We start from the raw sequence: 19,043 nt of genomic DNA on the forward strand, positions 1-19,043 counted from the left end.
ATTCCTCCCATCCCAAATTCCCATCCCGGGGCCGATTTTGGGATCCCAATCCGAAGGAAATTTTGGGATCCCCATCCCAGGGAAATTTTGGGATCCCAACCTCTGGGAATTTTGGGATTCAGACCCAGGGAAATTTTGGGATTCAGACCCAGGGAAATTTTGGAATTCCAACCCAGGGAAATTTGGGGATCCCCATCCCAGGGAAATTTTGGGATCCCAACCTCTGGGAATTTGGGATTCAGACCCAGGGAAATTTTGGGATTCAGACCCAGGGAAATTTTGGAATTTCAGCCCAAGGAAATTTTGGGATTCCTCCCATCCCAAATTCCCATCCCGGGGCCGATTTTGGGATCCCAATCCCGGGGAAATTTTGGGATTCCAAATCCCAGGGAAATTCTGGGATTCCTCCCAGCCCAAATCCTGTTTTTTTGGGAATTCTGGGATTCCTCCCTCCCAAATCCCTGTTTTTTGGGAATTCTGGGGTTCCTCCCAATGGAAATTTTGGGATTCCTCCCACCCCGAGTCCCCGTTTTTTGGGAATTCTGGGATTCCTCCCTCCCAAATCCCTGTTTTTTGGGAATTCTGGGGTTCCTCCCAATGGAAATTTTGGGATTCCTCCCACCCCGAGTCCCCCTTTTTTGGGAATTTTGGGGTTCCTCCCACCCCGAGTCCCCGTTTTTTGGGAATTCTGGATTCCTCCCAATGGAAATTCTGGGATTCCTCCCACCCCAAGTCCCAGTTTTTTGGGAATTCTGGGATTCCTCCCACCCCGAGTCCCCCTTTTTGGGAATTTTGGGGTTCCTCCCACCCCGAGTCCCAGTTTTTTGGGAATTCTGGGGTTCCTCCCAATGGAAATTTTGGGATTCCTCCCACCCCGAGTCCCCGTTTTTTGGGAATTCTGGATTCCTCCCACCCCGAGTCCACGTTTTTTGGGAATTCTGGGGTTCCTCCCAATGGAAATTCTGGGATTCCTCCCACCCCAAGTCCCATTTTTTTGGGAATTCTGGGGTTCCTCCCCCCCCCCCCCAGATCCCGTTTTTTGGGAATTCCGGGAATTCCGGGTTATCCTCACCGGGGGTGCCCTCCATGGCGGCGGCGATGGCGCGGCGCAGGGTGGGGACGATGTCGCGCACGGCGCCGACGGAAAACGCGGATTTGCAGAGGGTGCGGAAGAGCGGCAGCTGCGGGATGCCCTGGAGAGCGCCCCGGCCCTGGAATTCCGGAATTCCGGAACGATTCGGGAATTTGGGAATTCGGGAATTCGGGAATGGCACCCGGAACTCGGGATTGGCACCGGGGACTCGGAAATTTGGGAACGGCCAAGGGAATTTGGGAAGAGCGGCAGCTGCGGGATGCCCTGGAGAGCGCCCCGGCCCTGGAATCCCGGAATTCCGGAACGATTCGGGAATTTGGGAATTTGGCAATTCGGGAATGGCACCCGGAACTCGGGATTGGCACCGGGAACTCGGAAATTTGGGAACGGCCAAGGGAATTTGGAAGAGCGGCAGCTGCGGGATGCCTGGAGGGCGCCCCGGCCCTGGAATCCCGGAATTATTCGGGAATTTGGGAATTCGGGAATGGCACCGGGAATTTGGGGAATTCAGGAATTTGGAAATTTGGGAATGGGCATTGGCAATTTGGGAATTCAGGAATTTGGAAATTTGGGAATGGGCATTGGCAATTTGGGAATTCAGGAACGGCAAAGGGAATTTGGGAACAGCAGCACCTGAGGGACATCCCGGAGAGAGCCGCGGCCCTGGAATTCGGGAATTTGGGAATTCCAAAATGGCACCGGGAATTTGGGAATGCATCGGGAATTTGGGAATGGGCAGTGGAAATTTGGGAACGGCCAAGGGAATTTGGGAAGAGCGGCAGCTGCCGGATGTCCTGGAGAGCGCCCCGGCTCTGGAATTCCGGAATATTCGGGAATTTGGGAATGGCAAAGGGAAATTTGGGAATGGCACCGGGAATTCAGGAATTTGGGAATGGCATCGAAAATTTGGGAATGGGCACTGGGAATTTGGGATTGGCACCAGGAACTCAGGAATTCGGGAATTCTGGAATTTGGGAATGGCAAAGGAATTTGAAGGGCATCGGAATCTGGGAATTCAGGAATTTGGGAATTCAGGAATTCGGGAATGGGCGTCAGGAATTTGGGAATTCAGGAATCCAGGAATGGCAGCAGGAATTTGGGAATTCAGGATTTGGAAACAGGATTTTGGGAATAGGAATTTTGGGAATTCGGGAGCGGCGGCGGGAATTTGGGAATTCAGGATTTTGGAAATCGGGAATTCAGGATTTTGGGAATAGGAATTTTGGGAAATTCGGGAGCGGCGGCGGGAGAATTTGGGATTCAGGATTTTGGGAATTCAGGAGTTCGGGAATTTGGGATTTTGGGAATTTGGGAATTCAGGAGTCCGGGAATTCGGGAAGTGGCGGCGGGAATTGGGGAATTCGGGATTTCGGGAATTCGGGATTTCGGGAATTCGGGAGCGGCGGTGGGAATTTGGGAATTCGAGGATTTCGGGAATTTGGGAATCCGGGAATGGCAGCGGGAATTTGGGAATTCGGGATTTCGGGAATGGCAGTGGGGAGCCGGGAATTCAGGATTTTGGGAATTCAGGAATTTGGGATTTTGGGAATTCGGGAGGGAGAATTTGGGAATTTGAATTTCGGGGAATTCGGGAGCGGCAGCAGGAATTCGGGAATTTGGGATTTCGGGAATTCAGGAGAGGCGGCGGGAATTTGGGAATTCGGGATTTCAGGATTTCGGGAGTGGCAGCGGGAATTGGGAATTCGGGATTTCAGGAATTCGGGAGCGGCGGCGGGAATTCGGGAATTCGGGAGCGGCAGCGGGAATTCGGATTTTGGGAATTCGGGGAGCGGCAGCAGGAATTGGGGAATTCGGGATTTCAGGATTTCGGGAATTCGGGAGCGGCAGTGGGAATTTGGGAATTCAGGAATTTGGATTTCGGGGAATTCGGGATTTCAGGAATTCGGGAGCAGCGGTGGGCAGCCGGGAAGTCGGGATTTCGGGAGCGGCGGCGGGATTTTGGGATTTCGGGAATTCGGGGAGCGGCGGCAGGAATTCGGGAATTGGGGAATTGGGGATTTCGGGAATTCGGGAGTGGCGGCGGGCAGGCTGGGATTTTGGGATTTCGGGGATTTCGGGGATTTCGGGGAGCGGCGGCGGGCAGACGGGATTTCGGGATTTCGGGATTTCGGGATTTGGGGATTTCGGGAGCGGCGGCGGGCAGGCGGGATTTCGGGATTTCGGGATTTCGGGATTTCCGGGAGCCGGCGGCGGGCAGGCGGGATTTCGGGATTTCGGGATTTCGGGATTTCGGGATTTCGGGATTTCGGGTTTTCGGATTTGGGGATTTCGGGAGCGGCGGCGGGCAGGCGGGATTTCGGGATTTCGGGATTTTGGGATTTCGGGATTTCGGGATTTTGGGATTTCGGGATTTCGGGGAGCGGCGGCGGGCAGGCGGGATTTCGGGATTTCGGGATTTCGGGATTTCGGGATTTGGGGATTTCGGGAGCGGCGGCGGGCAGGCGGGGATTTCGGGATTTCGGGATTTCGGGATTTCGGGATTTCGGGGATTTTGGGATTTCGGGATTTCGGGATTTCGGGATTTTGGGAGCGGCGGCGGGCAGGCGGGGATTTCGGGATTTTGGGATTTTGGGATTTCGGGATTTCGGGATTTTGGGGATTTCGGGATTTCGGGATTTTGGGATTTCGGGATTTCGGGAGCGGCGGCGGGCAGGGGGATTTTGGGATTTCGGGATTTCGGGAATTGGGGATTTCGGGAGCGGCAGCGGGCAGGTGGGATTTCGGGATTTCGGGATTTCGGGATTTTGGGATTTTGGGATTTCGGGATTTTGGGATTTCGGGATTTCGGGATTTTGGGATTTTGGATTTCGGGATTTCGGGAGTGGCGGCGGGCAGGCGGGGAATTGGGGATTCGGGATTTCGGGATTCGGGAGCGGCGGCGGGCAGGCGGGATTTCGGGATTTCGGGATTTGGGGGATTTGGGGATTTCGGGATTTCGGGATTTCGGGATTTCGGGAGCGGCGGCGGGCAGGCGGGATTTCGGGGATTTCGGGAATTGGGGATTTCGGGAGCGGCGGCGGGCAGGCGGGATTTCGGGATTTCGGGATTTTGGGATTTCGGGATTTCGGGATTTTGGGATTTGGGATTTCGGGAGCGGCGGCGGGCAGGCGGGATTTCGGGAATTTGGGGATTTTGGGATTTCGGGATTTTGGGATTTCGGGATTTCGGGATTTTGGGATTTCGGGGAGCGGCGGCGGGCAGGCGGGATTTCGGGATTTTGGGATTTCGGGATTTGGGGATTTCGGGAGCGGCGGCGGGCAGGCGGGATTTCGGGATTTCGGGATTTCGGGATTTCGGGATTTCGGGGATTTTGGGATTTCGGGATTCGGGATTTTGGGAGCGGCGGCGGGCAGGCGGGATTTCGGGATTTTGGGATTTCGGGGATTTCGGGATTCGGGATTTTGGGATTTCGGGATTTCGGGATTTTGGGATTTCGGGATTTCGGGAGCGGCGGCGGGCAGGCGGGATTTCGGGATTTCGGGATTTCGGGAATTGGGGATTTCGGGAGCGGCGGCGGGCAGGCGGGATTTCGGGATTTCGGGGATTTCGGGATTTCAGGAGCGGCGGCGGGCAGGCGGGATTTCGGGATTTCGGGATTTCGGGATTTTGGGATTTCGGGATTTCGGGAGCGGTGGCGGGCAGCCGGGATTTCGGGATTTCGGGATTTCGGGATTTTGGGATTTCGGGAATTGGGGATTTCGGGAGCGGCGGCAGGCAGGCGGGGATTTCGGGATTTCGGGATTTCGGGATTTTGGGATTTCGGGAGCGGCGGCGGGGCGGCAGGCGAGGATTTCGGGATTTCGGGAGCGGTGGCGGGGCAGCTGGGATTTCGGGAATTGGGGATTTCGGGAGCGCCGGCGGGCAGGCGGGATTTTGGGATTTCGGGATTTCGGGATTTTGGGATTTCGGGATTTCGGGATTTCGGGATTTCGGGATTTTGGGATTCGGGATTTCGGGATTTCGGGATTTGGGATTTTGGGAATTGGGGAGCGGCGGCGGGCAGGCGGGATTTCGGGATTTCGGGATTTGGGGATTTCGGGAGCGGCGGCGGGCAGGCGGGATTTCGGGATTTCGGGATTTCGGGATTTCGGGATTTGGGATTTTGGGATTTTGGGATTTCGGGATTTGGGATTTCGGGAGTGGCGGCGGGCAGGCGGGATTTCGGGATTTCGGGATTTCGGGATTTCGGGATTTTGGGATTTCGGGAGCGGCGGCGGGCAGGCCGGGATTTCGGGATTTCGGGATTTGGGGATTTCGGGATTTCGGGAGCGGCGGCGGGCAGGCGGGATTTCGGGATTTCGGGATTTCGGGATTTTGGGATTTCGGGATTTCGGGATTTCGGGGATTTCGGGATTTGGGGATTTCGGGGATTTCGGGAGCGGCGGCGGGCAGGCGGGAGGTGCCCACCTTCTGCAGGGTGGCGGCGGCGCCGGCCAGCAGCAGCAGGGGCGACTCGGCCATCTGGGCGTTCTTGACGGCCGTCACCGCGTTGGTGACACCGGGGGCCCGCGGTGACGGCGGCGACGCCGATGCGGCCTGTGGGGACAGCGCGGGGGCTGGCGGTGGCGCCAAGGTGGCACCAAGGTGGCACCAAGGTGGCACCAAGGTGGCATCATGGTGGCACCAAGGTGGCACCAAGGTGGCACCAAGGTGGCACCAAGGTGGCATCATGGTGGCACCAAGATGGCGCCAAGATGACGTCAAGGTGGCATCATGGTGGCATCATGGTGGCACCATGGTGGCATCATGGTGGCACCAAGGTGGCATCATGGTGGCATCATGGTGGCACCAAGGTGGCATCATGTGGCATCATGGTGGCACCAAGATGGCGCCAAGGTGGCATCAAAGTGGCCTCCAAGGTGGCACCAAGGTGTCATCATGGTGGCACCAAGATGGCGCCAAGGTGGCACCAAGATGGCGCCAAGATGACGTCAAGGTGGGCATCAAAGTGGCTCCAAGGTGGCACCAAGGTGGGCATCATGGTGGCACCAAGATGGCACCCAAGGTGGCGCCAAGATGACGTCAAGGTGGCATCATGGTGGCATCATGGTGGCACCAAGGTGGCACCAAGGTGGCACCAAGGTGGCATCATGGTGGCACCAAGATGGCGCCAAGATGATGTCAAGGTGGCACCAAGATGGGCTGCATGGTGGCGCCAAGATGACATCATGATGACATCATGGTGGCTCCAAGGTGGCATCATGGTGGCACCAAGATGGCGCCAAGGTGGCACAAAGATGGCGCCAAGATGACGTTCAAGGTGGCATCAAGGTGGCACCAATATGGCTGCATGGTGGCACCACGGTGGCTCCAAGGTGGCATCAAGGTGGCACCAAGATGGCATCAAGGTGGCACCAAGATGGCGCCAAGGTGGCATCAAGGTGGCTCCAAGATGGCGCCAAGGTGGCACCAAGATGGCGCCAAGATGACGTCAAGGTGGCATCAAGGTGGCACCAAGATGGCGCCAAGGTGACATCAAGGTGGCATCAAGGTGGCACCAAGATGGCGCCAGATGACATCATGGTGGCATCATGTGGCACCAAGATGGCACCAAGGTGGCACCACGGTGGCTCCAAGGTGGCACCAATATGGCTGCATGGTGGCACCAAGGTGGCTCCAAGATGACATCATGGTGGCACCAAGGTGGCATCAAGGTGGCACCTAGATGGTGCCAAGGTGACATCATGGTGGCACCAAGATGACGCCAAGATGACATCAAGGTGGCACCAAGATGGCTGCATGCTGGCACCAATATGGCTCCAAGGTGGCGCCAAGATGACATCATGGTGGCATCAAGGTGGCTCCAAGATGGCTGCATGGTGGGCACCACGGTGGCTCCATGGTGGCATCAAGGTGGCACCAATATGGCTGCATGGTGGCACCACGGTGGCTCCAAGGTGACATCATGGTGGCACCAAGATGACGCCAAGGGTGACATCATGGTGGCACCAAGATGACGCCAAGGTGACATCATGGGTGGCACCAAGATGGCTGCATGGTGGCACGAATATGGCTCCAAGGTGACACCAAGATGACATCATAGGTGGCACCAAGGTGGCACCAAGATGGCTCCAAAGTGGCATCAAGGATGGATTTGATCCAGGAGGGGACAAACGGGGACAAATCCCACCCTGGACATCCCCCAAGATCTTGGAACCCCTCTCAGGTCATCCAGGACCTGATGACACCTAAAACCCTCTGGAGATGTTGGGGACAACATCTCCATCTCCATCCCGTGGGGACAAATGGGGACAAATCCCACCCTGGACATCCCAAGATCTTGGAACCCTCTCAGGTCATCCAGGACCTCATGACACCTAAAACCCTCTGGAGATGTTGGCCATGGGGCCACCTCCATCCCGTGGGGACAAATGGGGACAAATCCCACCCTGGACATCCCAAAGCCCTCTCCGATCACCTGGATGGACATCCCAAGGTGATGTCATCAGGACCTGATGACACCTAAAACCCTCTGGAGATGTTGACCATGGGGCCACCTCCATCCCTTGGGGACAAATGGGACAAATCCCACCCTGGACATCCCAAAGCCCTCTCTGATCACCTGGGATGGACATCCCAAAGTCTTGGAACCCTCTCAGGTCACCCAGGACCTGCCAAGGTGGGACACCCCAAAACCCTCTGGAGATGTTGGCCATGGGGCCACCTCCATCCCTTGGGACAAAAGGGGACAAATCCCACCCTGGACATCCCAAGATCTTGGAAACCCTCTCAGGTCATCCAGGACCTGATGACACCTAAAACCCTCTGGAGATGTTGACCATGGGGCCACCTCCATCCCGTGGGGACAAATCCCACCCTGGACATCCCAAAGCCCTCTCTGATCACCTGGGATGGACATCCCAAAAGTCTTGGAACCCTTTCAGGTCACCCAGGACCTGCCAAGGTGGGACACCCCAAAACCCTCTGGAGATGTTGGCCATGGGCCACCTCCATCCCTTGGGGACAAAAGGGGACAAATCCCACCCTGGACATCTCAAGATCTTGGAACCCTCTCAGGTCATCCATGACCTGATGACACCTAAAACCCTCTGGAGATGTTGGCCATGGGGCCACCTCCATCCCGTGGGGTCAATGGGGACAAATCCCACCCTGGACATCCCAAGATCTTGGAACCCTCTCAGGTCACCAGGACCTGCCAAGGTGGGACATCCCAAAACCCTCTGGAGATGTTGGCCATGGGGCCACCTCCATCCCATGGGGACAAATCCCACCCTGGACATCCCAAAGCCCTCTCTGATCACCTGGGATGGACATCCCAAAAGTCTTGGAACCCTTTCAGGTCACCCAGGACCTGCCAAGGTGGGACACCCCAAAACCCTCTGGAGATGTTGGCCATGGGGCCACCTCCATCCCTTGGGGACAAAAGGGACAAATCCCACCTGGACATCCAAAGATCTTGGAACCCTCTCAGGTCATCCAGGACCTGATGACACCTAAAACCCTCTGGAGATGTTGGCCATGGGGCCCACCTCCATCCCGTGGGGACAAATCCCACCCCTGGACATCCCAAAGTCCTCTCTGATCACCTGGGATGGACATCCCAAGGTGATGTCATCAGGACCTGATGACACCTAAAACCCTCTGGAGATGTTGGCCATGGGGCCACCTCCATCCCTTGGGGACAAATGGGGACAAATCCCACCCTGACATCCCAAAGCCCTCTCTGATCACCTGGGATGGACATCCCAAGGTGATGTCATCAGGACCTGCTGACACCTAAAACCCTCTGGAGATGTTGGGGACAACATCTCCACCTCCATCCCGTGGGGACAAATGGGGACAAATCCCACCCTGGACATCCCAAAGCCCTCTCTGATCACCTGGGATGGACATCCCAAAAGTCTTGGAACCCTCTCAGGTCATCCAGGACCTGATGACACCTAAAACCCTCTGGAGATGTTGGCCGTGGGGCCACCTCCATCCCTTGGGGACAAATGGGGACAAATCCCACCCTGGACATCCCAAAGCCCTCTCTGATCACCTGGGATGGACATCCCAAGGTGATGTCATCAGGACCTGCTGACACCTAAAACCCTCTGGAGATGTTGGGGACAACATCTCCACCTCCATCCCGTGGGGACAAATGGGGACAAATCCCACCCTGGACATCCCAAAGCCCTCTCTGATCACCTGGGATGGACATCCCAAAAGTCTTGGAACCCTCTCAGGTCATCCAGGACCTGATGACACCTAAAACCCTCTGGAGATGTTGGCCGTGGGCCACCTCCATCCCTTGGGGACAAATGGGGACAAATCCCACCCTGGACATCCCAAAGCCCTCTCAGATCACCTGGGATGGACATCCCAAAAGTCTTGGAACCCTCTCAGGTCACCCAGGACCTGCCAAGGTGGGACACCCCAAAACCCTCTGGAGATGTTGGCCATGGGGCCACCTCCATCCCTTGGGGACAAAAGGGGACAAATCCCACCCTGGACATCCAAAGATCTTGGAACCCTCTCAGGTCATCCAGGACCTGATGACACCTAAAACCCTCTGGAGATGTTGGGGACAACATCTCCATCTCCATCCCTTGGGGACAAATGGGGACAAATCCACCCTGGACATCCCAAAGCCCTCTCTGATCACCTGGGATGGACATCCCAAAAGTCTTGGAACCCTTTCAGGTCACCCAGGACCTGCCAAGGTGGGACACCCCAAAACCTTCTGGAGATGTTGGGCCATGGGGCCACCTCCATCTCTTGGGGACAAATGGGGACAAATCCCACCCTGGACATCCCAAAGCCCTCTCCGATCACCTGGGATGGACATCCCAAGATCTTGGAACCCTCTCAGGTCATCCAGGACCTGCTGACACCTAAAACCCTCTGGAGATGTTGACCATGGGGCCACCTCCATCCCCGTGGGGACAAATCCACCCTGGACATCCCAAGATCTTGGAACCCTCTCAGGTCATCAGGACCTGATGACACCTAAAACCCTCTGGAGATGTTGGCCATGGGCCACCTCCATCCCTTGGGGACAAAAGGGGACAAATGAGGACAAACCCCGCCGAGATGTCCCCGGCGCTGACCTGAGAGCCGCGACACGGCGTCGGCGGCGGAAGACGGCGGTGGCCTCGTGGCGCGTGTCCACCACGCGATGCCGATCTTCTCGCAGGCCACCAGCACGGGCGAGATGTGGCCACCGGGCAGCGTGACAGGAACCGCACACCGTGGGCTCGCAGCACCTCGGCCACCAGCTCACAGCCGTGACGGGGACTCGTCGTGTCCACCTGTGGTCACCACGGGGCCACCGTGAGGTCAGCGGTGACACCTGTCCTCAGTTTCCTCCATCCCACCGGTGTCCCTCAGTGTCCTCCATCCCACCGGTGTCACCTGTCCTCAGTGTCCTCCATCCCACCGGTGTCCCCAATGTTCTCCATCCCACCGGTGTCCTCAGTGTCCTCCATCCCACCGGTGTCACCTGTCCTCAGTGTCCTCCATCCCACCGGTGTCCCCAATGTTCTCCATCCCACCGGTGTCACCTGTCCCCAATGTTCTCCATCCCACCGGTGTCACCTGTCCTCAGTGTCCTCCATCCCACCGGTGTCACCTGTCCTCAGTGTCCTCCATCCCACCGGTGTCACCTGTCCCCAATGTTCTCCATCCCACCGGTGTCCTCAGTGTCCTCCATCCCACCGGTGTCACCTGTCCCCATGTTCTCCATCCCACCGGTGTCACCTGTCCCCAATGTTCTCCATCCCACCGGTGTCACCTGTCCTCAGTGTCCTCCATCCCACCGGTGTCACCTGTCCCCAATGTTCTCCATCCCCACCGGTGCCCCCTGTCCTCAGTGTCCTCCATCCACCAGTGTCACCTGTCCTCAGTGTCCCTCCATCCCACCGTGTCCCCAATGTTCTCCATCCCACCGGTGTCACCTGTCCCCAGTGTCCTCCATCCCACCGGTGTCCTCAGTGTCCTCCATCCCACCGGTGTCACCTGTCCTCAGTGTCCTCCATCCCACCGGTGTCACCTGTCCTCAGTGTCCTCCATCCCACCGGTGTCCCCAATGTTCTCCATCCCACTGGTGTCACCCTGTCCCAGTGTCCTCCATCCCACCGGTGCCACCTGTCCTCAGTGTCCTCCATCCCACCGGTGTCCTCAGTGTCCTCCATCCCACCGGTGTCCTCAGTGTCCTCCATCCCACCGGTGTCACCTGTCCTCAGTGTCCTCCATCCCACCGGTGTCACCTGTCCTCAGTGTCCTCCATCCCACCGGTGTCCTCAGTGTTCTCCATCCCACCGGTGTCCTCAGTGTCCTCCATCCCACCGGTGTCACCTGTCCCCAATGTTCTCCATCCCACCGGTGTCACCTGTCCTCAGTGTCCTCCATCCCACCGGTGTCCCCAATGTTCTCCATCCCACCGGTGTCACCTGTCCCCAGTGTCCTCCATCCCACCGGTGTCCTCAGTGTCCTCCATCCCACCGGTGTCACCTGTCCTCAGTGTCCTCCATCCCACCGGTGTCACCTGTCCTCAGTGTCCTCCATCCCACCGGTGTCCCCAATGTTCTCCATCCCACTGGTGTCACCTGTCCCAGTGTCCTCCATCCCACCGGTGCCACCTGTCCCCAGTTTCCTCCATCCCACCGGTGTCCTCAGTGTCCTCCATCCCACCGGTGTCACCTGTCCCCAGTGTCCTCCATCCCACCGGTGCCACCTGTCCTCAGTGTCCTCCATCCCACCGGTGTCCTCAGTGTCCTCCATCCCACCGGTGTCACCTGTCCTCAGTGTCCTCCATCCCACCGGTGTCACCTGTCCTCAGTGTCCTCCATCCCACCGGTGTCCTCAGTGTCCTCCATCCCACCGGTGTCACCTGTCCCAGTGTCCTCCATCCCACCGGTGTCACCTGTCCTCAGTGTCCTCCATCCCACCGGTGACACCTGTCCTCAGTGTCCTCCATCCCACCGGTGTCACCTGTCCCCAATGTTCTCCATCCCACCGGTGTCACCTGTCCTCAGTGTCCTCCATCCCACCGGTGTCCTCAGTGTCCTCCATCCCACCGGTGTCCCCAATGTCCTCCATCCCACCGGTGTCCCCAATGTTCTCCATCCCACCGGTGTCCTCAGTTTCCTCCATCCCACCGGTGTCACCTGTCCTCAGTGTCCTCCATCCCACCGGTGTCACCTGTCCTCAGTGTCCTCCATCCCACCGGTGTCACCTGTCCTCAGTTTCCTCCCATCTTCAATGTCCCCAAGGTCCCCAAGGTCCCCCCATTGTCCCCAGACCTTGTGGAACAGGCAGTAGAGGAGCCCGAGGCGCTGGGCCACCACCAGCAGGACCAGGGCCACCAGGGCCACCAGCCCGGCACAGGCACAGCCCAGCCCGGCCACCAAATCCATGGCAGGAGCTGCAAGACAACGGGGCCACCGTGGGAACCCTGGGGACACCGGGGGGACCACCAGGGCCACCAGGAACCACCTGGGGCCACCAGGAACCCATCGGGGCCAGCAGGAACCACCTGGGGCCACCAGGAACCCATCAGGGCCACCAGGAACCACCTGGGGCCACCAGGAACCCATCGGGGCCACCAGGAACCCATCAGGGCCACCAGGAACCACCTGGGGACACCATGGGAACCTTGGGGACACCGGGGGGACCACCAGGGCCACCAGGAACCACCCGGGGCCACCAGGAACCACCCGGGGCCACCAGGAACCCATCGGGGCCACCAGGAACCCATCAGGGCCACCAGGAACCACCTGGGGCCACCAGGAACCACCTGGGGCCACCAGGAACCACCCGGGGCCACCGTGGGAACCCTGGGGACACCGGGGGGACCACCAGGGCCACCAGGAACCACCTGGGGCCACCAGGAACCCATCAGGGCCACCAGGAACCACCTGGGGCCACCAGGAACCACCTGGGGCCACCGTGGGAACCCATCAGGGCCACCAGGAACTGCTTGGGGCCACCAGGAACCACCTGGGGCCACCAGGAACCCATCAGGGCCACCAGGAACCACCTGGGGCCACCGTGGGAACCCTGGGGACACCGGGGGGACCACCAGGGCCACCAGGAACCCATCAGGGCCACCAGGAACCACCCGGGGCCACCAGGAACCACCTGGGGCCACCAGGAACCACCCGGGGCCACCAGGAACCACCCGGGGCCACCAGGAACCACCTGGGGCCACCAGGAACCACCCGGGGCCACCAGGAACCACCCGGGGCCACCAGGAATGACAGGGAATTAATTGAACCCCGTTTGATTAATTAGGCTGGATTAATGAAACTGGATTAATTAAACTCTGCGTTAATTAAACTCTGGATTAATTAAACCCAGTTTAATTAATTAGGCTGGATTAATTAAACTCGGGATTAATTAAACTCTGGATTAATTAAACTCTGGGTTAATTAAACTCTGGGTTAACTGAAACCTGTTTAAAGAATTAATTAAACTCTGGATTAATTAAACTCTGGATTAATTAAACTCTGGATTAATTAAACTCTGGGTTAATTAAGCTCAGGATTAATTAAACTCAGCATTAATTAAACTCTGGATTAATTAAACTCTGAATTAATTAAACCCAGTTTAATTAATTAGGCTGGATTAATTAAACTCTGGATTAATTAAACTCTGGATTAATTAAGCTCTGGGTTAATTAAGCTCTGGGTTAATTAAGCTCTGGGTTAATTAAACTCTGGATTAATTAAGCTCTGGGTTAATTAAACTCTGGATTAACTGAAACCTGTTTAATGAATTAATTAAACTCTGGATTAATTAAACTCTGGATTAATTAAACTCTGGATTAATTAAAATCTGGATTAATTAAACTCTGGGTTAATTAAACTCTGGATTAATTAAACTCTGGATTAATTAAACTCTGGATTAATTAAGATCTGGATTAATTAAACTCTGGATTAATTAAACTCTAGGTTAATTAAGCTCTGGGTTAATTAAACTCTGGGTTAATTAAACTCTGGATTAATTAAACTCTGGATTAATCAAGCTCTGGATTAATTAAACTCTGGATTAATTAAACTCTGGATTAATTAAGCTCTGGATTAATTAAACTCTGGGTTAATTAAACTCTGGATTAATTAAGCTCTGGATTAATTAAGATCTGGATTAATTAAACTCTGGGTTAATTAAGCTCTGGGTTAATTAAGATCTGGATTAATTAAACTCTGGGTTAATTAAGCTCTGGATTAATTAAACTCTGGGTTAATTAAACTCTGGATTAATTAAACTCTGGGTTAATTAAACTCTGGATTAATCAAGCTCTGGATTAATTAAACTCTGGATTAATTAAACTCTGGGTTAACTGAACCCTGTTTAATTAATTAGATTCATTAAACTCTGGATTAATTAAGATCTGGGTTAATTAAACTCTGGATTAATTAAACCCACTTTAATTAATTAGGCTGGATTAATTAAACTCTGGATTAATGAAACTCTGGGTTAATTAAGCTCTGGATTAATTAAGGTCTGGGTTAATTAAACTCTGAATTAATTAAACTCTGGATTAATTAAGCTCAGGATTAATTAAACTCTGGATTAATTAAGCTCTGGATTAATCAAGCTCTGGATTAATTGAGCTCTGGATTAATTAAACTCTGGATTAATTAAGCTCTGGATTAATTAAACTCTGGATTAATTAAACTCTGGGTTAATTAAACTCTGGATTAAGTAAACTCTGGGTTAATTAAGCTCTGGATTAATTAAGCTCTGGGTTAATTAAGCTCTGGATTAATTAAACTCTGGATTAATTAACCTCTGGATTAATTAAACTCTGGATTAATTAAACTCTGGATTAATTAAACTCTGGATTAATTAAGCTCTGGGTTAATTAAACTCAGGATTAATTAAACTCTGGATTAATTAAGCTCTGGATTAATCAAGCTCTGGATTAATTGAGCTCTGGATTAATTAAACTCTGGATTAATTAAGCTCTGGATTAATTAAGCTCTGGATTAATTAAACCCAGTTTAACCAGGCCCAGTTTATCCAGGTCCCCACACCCCGCCCACATAATTTGCATAACCACGTCTCATTTGCATACAGAGCCCCACGCCGCAGCTCATTTGCATAATCCCAGCTCATTTGCATGATCCAAACTCATTTGCATGATCCCAGCTCATTTGCATAATCCAAACTCATTTGCATAATCCCAGCTCATTTGCATAATCCCAGCTCATTTGCATAATCCCAGCTCATTTGCATGATCCTAGCTCATTTGCATAATCCCAGCTCATTTGCATAATCCCAGGCAGGCCTAATGACCCTAACGAAGTTTCGCCCCCGCCCCGCGCCCAAAGCGGGGAGAAATCCCCAAATTTGGGTGAAAAAAACCAAAATTCGGGGGAAAAAAAACAAAATTTGAGTGAAAAAACCACAAAATTTGGGTAAAAAATTAAAAATTCGGGTGAAAAAATCCCAATTTTGGGTAAAAAACCCAAAATTTGAGTGAAAAAACACAAAATTCGGGTGAAAAAAACCAAAATTCGGGTGAAAAAACACAAAATTTGGGTGAAAAAAACCAAAATTTGGGTAAAAAAACACAAAATTTGGGTGAAAAAACCCAAAATTTGGGCAAAAATCCAAAATTTGGGTGAAAAACCCCAAAATTTGGGTGAAAAAAACCCCAAAATTTGGGTTAAAAAATCCAAAATTTGGGCAAAAATCCAAAATTTGGGTTAAAAAAACCCCAGAATTTGGGTGAAAAAAACCAAAATTTGGGTTAAAAAACCCCAAAATTCGGGTGAAAAAAATCAAAATTCGGGTGAAAAAATCCCAAAATTTGGGTGAAAAAAACCAAAATTTGGGTTAAAAAAACCCCAAAATTCGGGTGAAAAAAACCAAAATCCGGGTGAAAAAACACAAAATTTGGGTAAAAAATTCAAAATTCGGGTGAAAAAACACAAAATTTGGGTAAAAATCCAAAATTTGGGTAAAAAAAATCCCAATTTTGGGTAAAAAACCCAAAATTTGAGTGAAAAAACACAAAATTTGGGTGAAAAAAACCAAAATTTGGGCAAAAATCCAAAATTTGGGAAAAAAAACCCCAAAATTCGGGTGAAAAAAACCAAAATTTGGGTTAAAAAAAAAACCAAAATTCGGGTGAAAAAAACCAAAATTCGGGTGAAAAAAACCAAAATTCGGGTGAAAAAAACCAAAATTTGGGCAAAAATCCAAAATTTGGGAAAAAAACCCCAAAATTCAGGTTAAAAAAACCCAAAATTGGGTAAAAAACCAAAATTTGGGTAAAAATTTCCAAATTTGGGGGAAAAAAAAACCAAAATTCGGGTTAAAAACCACAAAATTTGGGTTAAAAAAACCCCAAAATTTGGGTTAAAAAATCCCAAAATTCGGGTTAAAAAAACCCCAAAATTTGGGTAAAAAAACCCCAAAATTCGGGTGAAAAAAACCAAAATTTGGGTAAAAATCCAAAATTTGGGAAAAAAAACCCAGAATTGGGGAAAAAACCCAAAATTCGGGTAAAAAAATCCCAAATTTGGATTAAAAAAATCCCAAAATTCGGGTTAAAAAACCCAAAATTGGGTAAAAAACCAAAATTTGGGTAAAAATTTCCAAATTTGGGGGAAAAAAAACCAAAATTCGGGTTAAAAACCACAAAATTTGGGTTAAAAAAACCCCAAAATTTGGGTAAAAAATTCAAAATTTGGGTTAAAAAACACAAAATTCGGGTGAAAAAAACCAAAAATTGGGCAAAAATCCGAAATTTGGGAAAAAAAACCCAAAATTGGGGAAAAACCCAAAAATTCGGGAAAAAATCCCAAATTTAGGTGAAAAAATCCCAAAATTCGGGTTAAAAAAAACCCCAAAATTTGGGAAAAAAACCACAAAATTCGGGTGAAAAAACCCCAAAATTCGGGTAAAAAAACCACAAAATTCGGGTAAAAAAATCCCAAAATTTGGGTAAAAATTCCCAAATTTGGGGGAAAAAAACCAAAATTCGGGTAAAAAACCCCAAAATTCGGGTAAAATAAAACAAAATTCAGGTAAAAAAATCCCAAAATTTGGGTTTAAAAAACCCCAAAATTCGGATTAAAAAAAATCACAAAATTCGGGTAAAAAATCCCAAATTTGGGTAAAAATTCCCAAATTTGGTTGAAAAAACCCCAAAATTCGGATAAAAAACCCCAAAATTTGGGTTAAAAAAACCCCAAATTTGGATTAAAAAAATCCCAAAATTCGGGTAAAAAATCCCAAATTTGGGTTAAAAAAGTCCCAAAATTGGGGTAAAAATTCCCAAATTTGGGAAAAAAAATCCCAAATTTGGGTAAGAAAATCCCAAATTTGGGTAAAAAAAACCAAAATTTGGGAAAAAAAATCCAAAATTCAGGTAAAAAACCCAAAATTCGGGTGAAAAAACACAAAATTCGGGTAAAAATCCCAAATTTGGGTAAAAATCCAAAATTTGGGTAAAAAAAATCCCAAATTTGGGCAAAAATCCAAAATTTGGGAAAAAAAACCCGAAATTTGGGTAAAAAAAACCCAAAATTCAGGTAAAAACCCTCAAAATTCGGGTAAACATCACAAATTTGGGTGAAAACCCCAAAATTCGGGTAAAAAAATCGCAAAATTCGGGTAAAAAAACCCAAAATTCAGGTTAAAAAAAACCCAAAATTCGGGTAAAAAACCCCAAAATTCGGGTTAAAAAATCCCAAATTTGGGGAAAAAAATCCCCAAATTTGGGAAAAAAATCCCAAATTTGGGAAAAAAAAAACCCCAAAATTCGGGTAAAAATCCCCAAATTTGGGAAAAAAATCCTGATTTTGGGTAACAAACGCCCCCGTCCCCAAGGCCACCCCGACTGTCACCTGTGTCCCCAGGGCCACCCCCTGTGTCCCCTCTGTGTCCCCTCCTTGTCCCCATGTCCCCCCCGTGTCCCCTCCGTGTCCCCTCCATGTCCCCCCCGTGTCCCCTCTGTGTCCCCAATGCCACCCCCTGTGTCCCCGTGTCCCCAGGGCCACCCCCCGTGTCCTCCTCGTGTCCCCTCCGTGTCCCCAAATGCCACCCCCTGTGTCCTCCTCGTGTCCCCTCCGTGTCCCCGTGTCCCCAATGCCACCCCCCGTGTCCCCTCCGTGTCTCCGTGTCCCCCCTGTGTCCCCTCCGTGTCCCCGTGTCCTCGTGTCCCCAATGCCACCCCCCGTGTCCCCTCCATGTCCCCCCCATGTCCCCGTGTCCCCAGTGCCACCCCGTGTCCCCTCCGTGTCCCCCCCGTGTCCCCAGTGCCACCCCCCGTGTCCCCCCCGTGTCCCCTCTGTGTCCCTGTGTCCCCCCGTGTCCCCAGTGCCACCCCCCGTGTCCCCTCCGTGTCCCCTCTGTGTCCCCGTGTCCCCAATGCCACCCCCCGTGTCCCCTCCATGTCCCCCCCATGTCCCCTCTGTGTCCCCTCTGTGTCCCCGTGTCCTCTCCTTGTCCCCGTGTCCCCAATGCCACCCCCCATGTCCCCTCCATGTCCCCGTGTCCCCAGGGCCACCCCCCCACTGTCCCGTGTCCCCGTGTCCCAAATGCCACCCCCCGTGTCCCCCCCGTGTCCCCCCCGTGTCCCCTCTGTGTCCCCAGGGCCACCCTCCGTGTCCCCTCTGTGTCCCCATGTCCCCAATGCCACCCTCCGTGTCCCCCCCATGTCCCCAGGGCCACCCCCCCACTGTCCCTTGTCCCCGTGTCCCCTCCTTGTCCCTGTGTCCCCAAGGCCACCCCCCGTGTCCCCCCCGTGTCTCCGTGTCCCCTCTGTGTCCCCAATGCCACCCCCCGTGTCCCCCCCGTGTCCCCTCTGTGTCCCCAGGGCCACCCTCCGTGTCCCCTCCATGTCCCCGTGTCCCCCCCATGTCCCCAGGGCCACCCCCCACTGTCCCTTGTCCCCGTGTCCCCTCCGTGTCCCCCTCGTGTCCCCTCTGTGTCCCCAATGCCACCCCTCGTGTCCCCTCCGTGTCCCCCT

General features: G+C 52.8%; 2 protein-coding genes across 2 annotated transcripts in view; both read right to left on the bottom strand.

Moving 5' to 3' along the window:
* LOC137465674 (2-hydroxyacyl-CoA lyase 2-like) overlaps positions 1–12,474 on the bottom strand; it is a 13,311-nt gene extending 837 nt beyond the window's left edge. Inside the window, exons 1-3 of the mRNA XM_068177733.1 lie at positions 12,361–12,474; positions 5,522–5,650; positions 1,073–1,211 (exon numbers count right to left, since the gene is read on the bottom strand). Coding sequence (XP_068033834.1) covers positions 1,073–1,211; positions 5,522–5,650; positions 12,361–12,474 — 382 coding nt within the window. The remainder of the gene's footprint in view (positions 1–1,072; positions 1,212–5,521; positions 5,651–12,360) is intronic.
* The window catches only part of LOC137465675 (A.superbus venom factor 1-like), a 106,779-nt gene that overhangs the window by 23,243 nt on the left and 64,493 nt on the right, over positions 1–19,043 (bottom strand).

The sequence above is a fragment of the Anomalospiza imberbis genome, unplaced genomic scaffold (assembly GCF_031753505.1).
Source record: "Anomalospiza imberbis isolate Cuckoo-Finch-1a 21T00152 unplaced genomic scaffold, ASM3175350v1 scaffold_101, whole genome shotgun sequence".
Taxonomy (NCBI): Eukaryota; Metazoa; Chordata; class Aves; order Passeriformes; family Viduidae; genus Anomalospiza; species Anomalospiza imberbis.